This window comes from Gambusia affinis, linkage group LG18 (assembly GCF_019740435.1).
Source record: "Gambusia affinis linkage group LG18, SWU_Gaff_1.0, whole genome shotgun sequence".
NCBI classification, from domain to species: domain Eukaryota; kingdom Metazoa; phylum Chordata; class Actinopteri; order Cyprinodontiformes; family Poeciliidae; genus Gambusia; species Gambusia affinis.
In genome coordinates this window covers 10,528,257-10,538,524 of record NC_057885.1, presented here as the reverse complement: position 1 = coordinate 10,538,524, position 10,268 = coordinate 10,528,257, and the positions used below count along the sequence as shown (strand labels likewise).

Here is a 10,268-nt window from a genome sequence, read left to right as displayed (position 1 = left end):
TTTTTGATTGTTTTTGAGGTCACGCGCACCCGGAGACGCCCACTGCATCAGCACAGGTGTTCTGCATCCTGATTAAGCAGCGTGCAGACTGGGACTGGGATAAAATCATCGATGGAGAGACATCTACAGAGAAGAGGCAGACGGACTTGGGCTTTGTTTTTGTGGAGGACGGCACGAGCAGGCGCAGGAACTAGCGATGAGAGGACGGGTTGCCAGGAAGCGCCATCCGTCGGGTTGCTGTGGAAGCCGCGAGTTACTCGACTGGTCGCCGTTAGGAAGCGTGTGGCCGGCTGGAGGAGCCGTCGGGACCAGGGTGCGGCTGAGGTTCATCAGAGGGGAGCTAAGCACCTATTTTATAGACTCGTTTTGACTTGTTGGACAAGGACTGCCTGCGCCTCCTCTTTCTTTTGATTTCCTGTTTTTAAAATAAATTATTGGAACTTTTATTGGTTGTTGGAACTCTGTTCACAATCCCTGCTAGTTTATATTGGGTACCCCACTCGGGTGCCACATTTCTGTTGGCTTTGTATGCAGCCACATTTTAAATAGCAATTATTTCTTTATTCTTTCAATTTAATATTGGTCTCCATCTGGTGGTAGTAAACAATTGTAAACAATGTACATTAAAGACAATATAACTGCTTCAGTAAATAATAAAGCCAGAGAAATGCTGAAACGTTACATGTTTTATTGAATCACTGTAAAAGAAATACCAGGTGGATTTAAGGACTTGGCAACAAATTTAAAACACCATGGTTATGTATAACAGAGACAAAGATGAAAACAGTTGAAAAATAATCATAATTGCATGAACTGTGTAAAGGTGATGTCGAAAATCTTTGGAAACTAATTCCTAAGAATGATCTCTTATCATGAAGCCTATAATAAATAAAAATGTTAGTAAATGAACTGGAAATATATTTGTATTAATTGGTACCTCTGCTCCTAAGTTAACACTTTTCTTATATATTGCATTATTGGTCCACTAATATTACAATCAACATACAAAAAAAGCCTTTTTAAAGTGCAATACAAAATGGGAATGATAGAGCTTCTAAAAATAGTTTTTTTTTTCCTAATTTGCTAAAACATTTGCATATAATATAAAACCTTTTAAAATAGGCATTAAGACATTTGCTTTGAAATCTTAAGTTGGGGACAAAGGCTTGCAGCAGAACACAGTGAAGAGATGTCAGGCTCACTGTTCATGAAAAGATTAAATGTTGCTTAAATAAAATAAACTACAGTGAAGCATTTTTGCTTTGGAATGATAAGCTGAGGAATAAAAGCTCTAGTTTTTTAATAAAGCGTGACTCCTGGAACGTCTAAAGAGAACGACACACGTGGAGATCTTTTCTAAAAATGTCAACCAGGATTAAAAACAGGACAGCATTTTATAAGTGCTTTCTATCAGCTCTGCTGTGTTTCTACAGAATCAAAACACTGGAATCTGGAATGTCAGGGAGCAAATCAGAATCAGAAGGCGGAGGCGGACGTTTAGCTGTTCCCGAAGACGGTGTTGAGCTGCTGGGTGACCCGGATGAAGGTCGTCCTGCGGCTCAGCTCCTTCAGCTTAGCTGCTCCAACGTAGGTGCAGGTGGAGCGCACGCCTCCCAGGACGTCTCGTATCGTGTCATCCACCGGCCCTTTGTAGGGAACCTCCACCGTCTTCCCCTCTGACGCTCTGCAGGCGCAAAAACCCCCCCGACCGGATTCAAAAACAATAAAGCTACTGTTTTGCTTTTTGTTGTTGTTTTTTGTTGTTTTGTTTTTTTTAATAAAATCTCACCTGTAATCGGCTACGCCTCCTGCGTGCTTCTTCATCGCCGTGTCGGAGCTCATCCCATAAAACAGCTTGTACTTCTTGCCGTTTTTCTCGATGGTCTCGCCGCCGCTCTCGGAGTGACCAGCCAGCATCCCGCCCAGCATCACAAAGTCGGCTCCGGCGCCTGGAGAGAACCCACAGGAAGCAGTCAAAGCCCCGATTTCAAACCCATGGGAAATCACTTTGTCTTGAGACTCTTGATTCATTTTAAAAGCAGCTGAAGACAATAACGACCCGACTCAAAATCAAGTTAATGGATGTTCATCGGTCTCCCATAGGAGAAATTAAAGTTAGACAAATGGACGTTGTTACTGAAGCAGTTTTATTCCTATCGCCTTCAGATATAAATAATATCTTAGACTTGTTTTCAACCATCAGCACCATTTAAGTAGCTTTTTGTATCTTTCAACGTGTTTCAATTTTTATGCTCTGAGGTATGGAGGTGCTCTATAAACAAAATTGACTGAATTTCTATTTGCTACTTTCATTTTAAAACAGTGAAGCTTACCAAAAGCCTTAGAGACATCTCCTGGGCAGGTACATCCTCCATCCTGCAGGACAGAAGGGCAACAACAAGCATCATCTAACTTTAACTTTAACATTACAGCTTAAAATGCCTTGAGATCAGTTTCTAACAGAGCTTAGAAAGATGCTTAGAGATACAAACTGATTATCATGTTTATATTTATTTTTCACCTTTTGGATAGAGGATGCATTTTAAGAGGAAAACCTGTTTTACATTTTCTTCAGATGAATCCGTGGATTTGTTCCCGGATTTAATTCCGAACTTTAGCTAGGCCACGCTGAAACTGAAGGAAAGCAACCCAGCGTTGTTTTGTGCGAGACCAAACTTTTTTGTAAATGAAACCACAAAGTTCAGCGTGACTTTCATGAGACCACGACACATTTTCCCACGAGGTTTAGGGAGTTTTCATCTGCTTCTCGAAAGTCTTCTTTGGAACAAAAGGCTTCTGTCTTGCATTCCTCTTGGCAAACTAACTGTCTAGTTTCAGTCTAATCTGTTCCGCAATTTTGGAGAAACATACAATTTGTTTTAAACATCACTCGTTGTCCCATATTGCTGATGACTGTTTTGAGATCGATACAGATCTATCCTGACTGGTGCCTTTAAACTAAAAGATGCTCAGATGTCCAGACACTTTCACCACAACATCTGAACCTTATTTTATGGTTTCAGATTATTAATAACTGATGAGAATAAATGCTGAAGCTGATTTCAAAGGTTCTTAATTAAATTATTAGCTTAAGGTTGGGCCTGTTTATGCAAAGAGGTTATTGGAACATATTTGTTTGTATATCAGTTAAATCAAACAGAATACTTCAGACAAAAGTTTCAATATAACTTTTTATGGTCTCATTTTTACAACACAAAAAACCCAGCCATTTTAACCACTGGATAGGAGATATGAAGAACTAATTAAAGAACATAGCATGGTTTTTTTTTTTTTGGCAAAAAATCCTAATAGAGTTGATTCATTGTGTTGAGAAGTTTTAATTTAGTGACTGTTTGACTCACAGATATAATGTGGCCGCCCAGGCCGTGGGCTGCATCTGCACATTCAATCACAGCGCTGAGCTGCGGGTAGCCAACCCCTGTCTTCTTACGGGTGGTACACACAGAGCCTGAGGGCGAAGACACAGAGAGCCTGAAACGCCTGCAAACTGCATTCATTTAGATGATGTATTAAAGTCAGAGCAGAGATTAAAGCAGTTCCTGATCTGGGAGGCAAGCGAACGTAACACTCTGGAAATATTTAACTCAGGCTGCCTGGAAACACTGAAAATCAGGAGGATGATCACCTGGTCCGATGCCTACTTTAATGATGTCGGCTCCAGCGAGAATCAGTTCTTCCACCATTTCTCCTGTCACTACGTTCCCTGCCTGATCAAAAAAAAAAAAAAAGGCTTTAGCTTTATTTTCTGCCAAAACGGCATTTTACAGTCCAACGTTCTTCCCGAACGTCTACTGACCATTATGGTGTGCGAGGGAAACTTCTCCCGGACGTCTTTGACGAAGTGAACGAAGTGTTCGGAGTAGCCGTTAGCCACGTCTACGCAGATGTACTTGAGCTGCGGCACGGCCTCCACGATGGCCGAGATCTTGTCAAAGTCTCCTTCTCCAGTCCCCGTGCTGACGGCAACACTCTAGGGACAAAATAATAATAATAATTTTAAAATAAAACCCAGATCATCCAATCTGACAAAATACATATTTAGGATTTGACGTTGGGTTAAGGTGCAGAACTTGAATACCTCCAGGCACTTAGGATGCTTTGCAGCAAACTCTGACCAATCGTCTATAGAGTAATGTTTGTGGATTGCAGTGAAGAGAGTGAACTAGAGGACACGGATAAATATGAAAATAAGGTCAATTAAGAAAAGAAAAAACAACAACATTTAATTCACATTTACTTATTTAAAGAGGAAAAAAAAAAATACAATGCTTAGGAAAAACATACTTCCCAGACGCTTATTTCCATTATCCATTATTCAAAACGGGAAGAACAAGCAATTATTTCTACTCATTATCAATTTATTTTTCTCAACCACCTGATTTGGTGCCAATAAACAACACAGAAAAAGGTAAATATGATATGGCGTTCAAATATTTTCCGGAGTTTAATCAACCTCGTGCAGAGCCTGGGCCATCTCGAAGGTCCCCACGGTGTCCATGTTGGCGGCGATGATGGGAATCCCTCTGTAGCTGCCCTTGGAGTTCCTGAAACTGAAGCTCCTCAACAGGTCCACCTATAGAGGAGAACACAACAAAACTTTATCAATATGTCATGCTAACACATTATTGGTGAAAGAATTAGGAAATATTTTAGTCGTCAATGCTAACAAAAAATGGAAAGGAAGGAAAGAAACGTAAAAGAAACAGTTAATTAAAACATCATGTCATTTTTGATGATGAAATAAAGTTTTGGCGTAATCAGGTAAATAACCCGTAACTTTGATCAGAATCTATCGGACTGGCACTGCAAGTTGTTGGCAAGCTATCAAAGAGCTGATATAGGCTTCCTTAAGATGCCCCTAAATAACTAGAGAACAAAAAGCATGATGAAGCTCAGCGAACAAAGAAGAAAGTTGTGGAAAAGATTAGAGCGAGTTGCGGTTATCAACAATATTTCAAGATCGGGACATTTCACTGAGACATGGTGGTTCAGTTAAGCAAACAGGCTGGGAAGGGAACGTACTGAGTGAAGCAGCTGCAGAGACTGTCAGCTCAAGTGAGAGAATTTGTTGGCATGAAAACTATTAGCCACACTCTCCACAAATCTGATCTTTTTTCACTGAAGTGAGGGGAGATTGGTGAAAATCTGTCAAATGAATCCCCCTGTGCAGTTCACTACAAGCCCATAGATGAAGGCGTTTTGGTCAGATGAGACTAGTATTGAGCTTGTTTGGACAAAAATCAATCTGCGGTGGAAAAATAATAGTGAGCATCACTCTCAACAATATGTAAAAACGTGGTGGGGGCGGCGGCATCATGCTGCGGGGAAGTTTGTCTTTGTCAGGAACATGCAGCTGTTTAAAGTTAACGGCTTTCATTGAGGGGTGTCAGAGTACAAATAGATGAAAACGCATACAACGTGTTACTTTGTTTTGGTCTGTGTAACAGAGACCACATTTGGACTTGACCCACCTCACTCCTGGACTTGAGCGTACTCCGTTTGGGTCGGAGGAGAACATCCTTGAAGTCCAGCTTGACGTCATTCTCAATGCGAGGCATGGTGGAGAAACGGGATGTAGGCTAAAGATGAAAGCAGGAGACTCTGAAAGAGACAGAGATCAGCTAATAAGACGGAGCCGCGTTGTTTTGTTCTTCTTTTCTCTCTCTCATTTCCTAACCATCTTCTCCATCATTCAACTTTACATATTCACAGTAAGGTCGGAAAAGCCGATTTAAGTTTTAAGGACTCCACAGATAAGCATGGCTTCCTTTGGGGGGGAAAGAGAGAGAGCTTTGTAACATGTATCTAAAGCATGCTAGCTGATTCCACATGTCAGAGCGTGCAGAATTCAAGGTTACATCAGTGTACACCCTCACAACTCACGCTACTTTATTAGGACAAACAGCAGTTGCATAAGAACAGGGTGGATATTACACAACAAAATGCGACACATTTAGTAGAAGAAAACGTTTACCGTTAAAAAAGTCAGATAGGAGGTTATAAAAGTCGTCTGTACCGCCTCCCCACTTCCTCTCGCCGCTGTCAGGGAGGTTTTACAGCGGCGGACACAGGCTGCGCTGCCGCGCTGTAGTTTTTAGACGGCGTCCTCTCGAAGGTTACAGCCGAGTAAGAACTACAAACGCGACAGTCGCTTTACGTCCCGCATCACTGATGTCGTAAATGCATCTTAAGGCAGTTAGAAAGCACATCTGGTTTTTGCTTTTCTTTGTAGGGTACTTGCGTGAATGCCAGCGACATATATGTAGGTAGCTTTGCAGCTGTGTTGATTTATTTATTATAAAAGAAATAAAACGAATAGTAAGTGAAGCGGAACAGTGTTGCTCTCACAAGCGGTGGTGGGGGATTTAATAAAATTAAACACAGGAAACAACCACTGGATTTCTAGAACAATTATTCTCCGACATAGAAGCTGAAAAATCTTTTTTTTCTTTTTCTTTTTCTTTTTCTTTTCTTTTCTTTTTTTTTATTTTTTTTTTATTTTTTTTATTTTTTTTTTTTACAGCCACAGCAGGTTAAACAATAAATCCTGTCAGCAGACTGCTCGTTAAATTGTTACATCTGTGTATATTAATTCCAAAAATCATCCAACAAAGATGTTGATTAAAGTGAAGGTAAGTAACATGAAACAATGATTTCTATGTTTGGCTAATTGTTATCGTAGTGAATCATAATCTGCTTATCTCTAACTCTAAAGTGTTTTTATCACAGACTCTCACTGGCAAGGAGATAGAGATTGACATAGAGCCCACAGATAAGGTATGTGATGGGGTTTTACATCTTCATTTGGACTTTGAACAGACCTAAATCTTATGATTTAGGTTTGTTCAGACCTCTGATATTATTTATATTTTCAAGCACTCATCTCTGTTTGTCTGCAATATATTCCAATGTAGGTGGAGCGAATTAAAGAAAGAGTGGAGGAGAAAGAGGGGATCCCTCCACAACAACAGAGGTTGATCTACAGTGGAAAACAGATGTAAGATTGTTTTTTCTCTCAGTGAGCAGCAATTGCAGCAAATTACTGCCATATTTTTGCAAACTCAACAATTTCATTTCAAGGGAAAAAAATTGTTGTATTTATCTTTTTAGTTAATAGTGACCCGTTTCTTTGTGCGCGCGCATGTGTGTGTGTGTGTGTGTGTGTGTGTGTGTGTGTGTGTGTGTGTGTGTGTGTGTGTAAGTGTGTGTGTAAATCATGTAAAACATTGTCAATAATGACATAATTTAGCATAATTGTGCGCCCAGAAATGAGACACACATTACAATAGCAGCACCAGTTGATTGTGTTATTATTTCAAGCATTAACAATTACATTTGAAAGCCTCCTTCATTTAATTCATTAATTTTCTTTTCATGATGGCAGGTGAACACCTCCTTTTCAGTCACCTCTACAGTAATGGAGCTATCGGATTTTTAATTAAGGTTAAAACTATAGTAAAACATAACATTTTCTTACCTGTGAAAATGTATGCTTCCTTACATTCATCACATTTCATTTAACATGAACGTTTCAGGTTAGCACTTTCCAGTTTTTTGAAGAGGCTCCCTTTGTGTCAGAAAAGTGTTTTAAAATGTCTCATCTAGCTTTAAGAAGATAACTGAGATTTGTTTTTATTGGTGCTGTTATGAAGCGGGGCTTTTGATGCCACCAGTAAAACTTGAAAATAAACTTTTGGGGGACCTACAAGAAGTCGGTCCCTTCTGAGGACATCTCCCTCTTTAAGTGAAGGACAGAATTTGATAAAAACACGATAGTCAGAATGAGAGGGTAGATTTGGGGACATTGTATTATAAGTCTGGCGGGTCACCAGGCTTTACTTGTGCCCCCGCCAGGCTTAGCATTGCTTATTTATTTACGTTTTTTTAATGTTTGCATTTTTGTAAGACTTTATAGTTTGGTGTTTAGATATTAGTCTTCCAATCTTCCAATATCACATAATTTTCAAGTGATATTTTCAAATTTTCTGTCAACTTTCAACATTGTTTTAACTCAAAAGCCCGGCGGGCCGCTGGATGAATGACTGCCGAGCGCAACAACCACCGGGCTTAGCAGGTTTTCTGGGGGAAACCTTGTGGGAGAAAGAATATTGCAGCGTTTTGCTCTCAAAATGAAAACAATAAACAAAGCTGGCGACATTCCTCCACAGAATCTGATCACATTAATATGAAATATTTTACATTTATCGCCGCTGATTTAATAAAAGTATGTTTACTGTCTTAATTTCTTATACAAGCTGTTTTCTTTTTGTTGTTTTATTCATGTTCAGGAATGACGAGAAAACGGCCGCAGACTACAAGATCCAGGGCGGCTCCGTCCTTCACCTGGTGCTCGCCCTCAGAGGAGGCCACCCGCTCCGCTCCACGTTTTAACCTCTGGCACAACAACAAGCTCTAACCGACACGACGCCTTCAGAAATCACAGCGCGACTGGAGGCGGTCGCACAGTCACCGGGTGACACTGAAGGCGCCCCAGAGTCATCGACTGAGTCGAACCGGTTTCTGCTTTCCATCTCCAGCTCCTCACAGACTGTCGTGTGTTTGGCTGCCAAGGCCGTGTGCGCAGATGATAAATTCTTTAGCTTTGGATTAACACATGACTGATTAGCTATTAAGAAAAAACCCCACTATTTAATCGTCTTTCTGTCACTCTGTGCAAGTAATGTTTGTGATGGAGCAGAGGATGTTTGCTACGCCTGAAATTAATGAGACGACTGTAATTTAAAGCTGGATAAGGGATGTAGAGTTAGATTGTCACAAAGTATCGCACAGGGTTTGATTGATCTCTTATGAAGCATTGATGTAGCAGAGTAAGTGTGAGAAGAGTAGCTTTAATAACAGGACTAACCCTAGACCAGTGTTTCCCAACCCTGGTCCTCAAGGCACACTGTCCTACATGTTTTAGAGGTTTCCCTGCTTTAATGTGCCTGATTCAACTGATTGCAGTTCAAGGTATTTCCTTGCTTCAGTGCAGCTGATTTCAATTGATGACTGATTAACAGGCGTTTGTTGAACTGCAATCAGTTGAATCGGGCACATTAAAGCAGGGAAACCTCTAAAACATGCAGGGCAGTGTGGCTTGAGGACCAGGGTTGGGAAACACTGCCCTAGACTACACAGGAACCGTTGTTGGGTTTGGTTCAGCTTTTTTTTTTTTTTTGTCTTTATCCACTTTCAGACAATCTTATTCTTGCTTTGTCTTGTTCTGTTTGAGAACAAAAATACTCTGCAAAAACATGTATTTTTCTCTTATAACGGAGAAAAGGGCAAGTCAGGAACATTACCATGATGGTCAAGAGTCGGCGCGACTATCATGAACCTCATGGCTTTTTTTTTTTTTTTTTTTTTTTTTTTTTTTTCCACCTGCGTGACAGATTGATTTAACATGTTCATGGATAATTTGAACTTGCTCCGATTCATGAAGAAGTAGTTTGTTTACTTTTCTCACCGCTGTGTCAGCACCTGTAATACCCTGTGCTTGTGTTCAGTGTCCTTTCAAACGTATGACTTTGTGAAATAAAGCAGATTCTGTGAAGGCCTCGTGTTTTACTGTCCTGTGTTAAAACATTAGAGGATTTACAGAGAAAGCAACGGTTGAGCTGAATCATCTCAGCTCCAGTCAGGTGGAGCTGAGATGTAAGAAGATGTTGAAAAGGCAGCCATTTTCTGTCATGTGACATACGCTGTATTGCTAAATGTACATGGTAATTGCCTTCATAAATAATCTTAGGTCATATTTTGTTCTTAATCCATAGAGTTTAGTATGATGCTCACTTTTCACAGCTGTAACAACTTCAGTTTAGTTTATCTTGGTACTTTTTAACCTTTCCATACATGTGTCAAAAAAAGCAAACAAAGGCAAAGAAAATAAACAAGACTGGTACAGAAATAGATGAAGATTAAATTACTCTCAGTAACAAGAACACAAAACGTAGACTGAAAACGCATAGCTTATTATACCTTACATTAAAAAAACAAACAAAAAAAACCCGGCAATATCAAAATCAATTCCCGTATATTTTTCTAAAACACATTTTTGAGGAATTCCAGCTGAGTCTGTTGTCGTTCTGAGAAAGCTTTCCATAAGATTTGGGAGTGTGTTTACGGGAACGTTTGACCAGAAGTGCATCCATCCGTGAGGTCAGACTCTGATGTTGGCTCACTGTGTCAGCTTTCATTTGTGATCTGTACTGATCTGGAAGCCTCACACTAGAACTTGGAAACTGGCC

The 10,268-nt window shown here is 40.2% G+C and overlaps 2 protein-coding genes across 2 annotated transcripts; one reads left to right on the top strand and one right to left on the bottom strand.

The window, feature by feature from the left end:
* Positions 1-671: 671 nt before the first annotated feature.
* On the bottom strand, positions 672-6,311 carry gmpr2 (guanosine monophosphate reductase 2). The gene is made up of 10 exons (XM_044097221.1): positions 5,996-6,311; positions 5,493-5,622; positions 4,475-4,594; positions 4,100-4,183; positions 3,818-3,991; positions 3,647-3,728; positions 3,363-3,469; positions 2,334-2,376; positions 1,790-1,949; positions 672-1,684 (listed from the first exon to the last, which is right to left on the bottom strand). The coding sequence occupies exons 2-10, from the start codon at positions 5,577-5,579 to the stop codon at positions 1,498-1,500; spliced, it is 1,044 nt and encodes a 347-aa protein (XP_043953156.1). The 5' UTR covers positions 5,580-5,622; positions 5,996-6,311; the 3' UTR covers positions 672-1,497.
* A 55-nt stretch (positions 6,312-6,366) lies between these two features.
* On the top strand, positions 6,367-9,714 carry nedd8 (NEDD8 ubiquitin like modifier). Its single transcript, XM_044097222.1, has 4 exons — positions 6,367-6,653; positions 6,751-6,798; positions 6,936-7,018; positions 8,310-9,714. The coding sequence occupies exons 1-4, from the start codon at positions 6,636-6,638 to the stop codon at positions 8,410-8,412; spliced, it is 252 nt and encodes an 83-aa protein (XP_043953157.1). The 5' UTR covers positions 6,367-6,635; the 3' UTR covers positions 8,413-9,714.
* Positions 9,715-10,268: the final 554 nt, after the last annotated feature.

Excerpts from the sequence above, each read along its gene's own strand:
- nedd8 (XM_044097222.1), top strand. Across the intron at positions 6,799-6,935 it reads ACATAGAGCCCACAGATAAG|GTGGAGCGAATTAAAGAAAG; the intron begins GTATGTGATGGG and ends ATTCCAATGTAG. Across the intron at positions 7,019-8,309 it reads ATCTACAGTGGAAAACAGAT|GAATGACGAGAAAACGGCCG; the intron begins GTAAGATTGTTT and ends ATTCATGTTCAG.
- gmpr2 (XM_044097221.1), bottom strand. The coding sequence starts at position 5,579 with ATGCCTCGCATTGAGAATGACGTCAAGCTGGACTTCAAGGATGTTCTC. Across the intron at positions 3,470-3,646 it reads TAAAGTAGGCATCGGACCAG|GCTCTGTGTGTACCACCCGT; the intron begins GTGATCATCCTC and ends CTTCGCCCTCAG. Across the intron at positions 1,950-2,333 it reads AGATGTCTCTAAGGCTTTTG|GCGCCGGAGCCGACTTTGTG; the intron begins GTAAGCTTCACT and ends GGTTCTCTCCAG.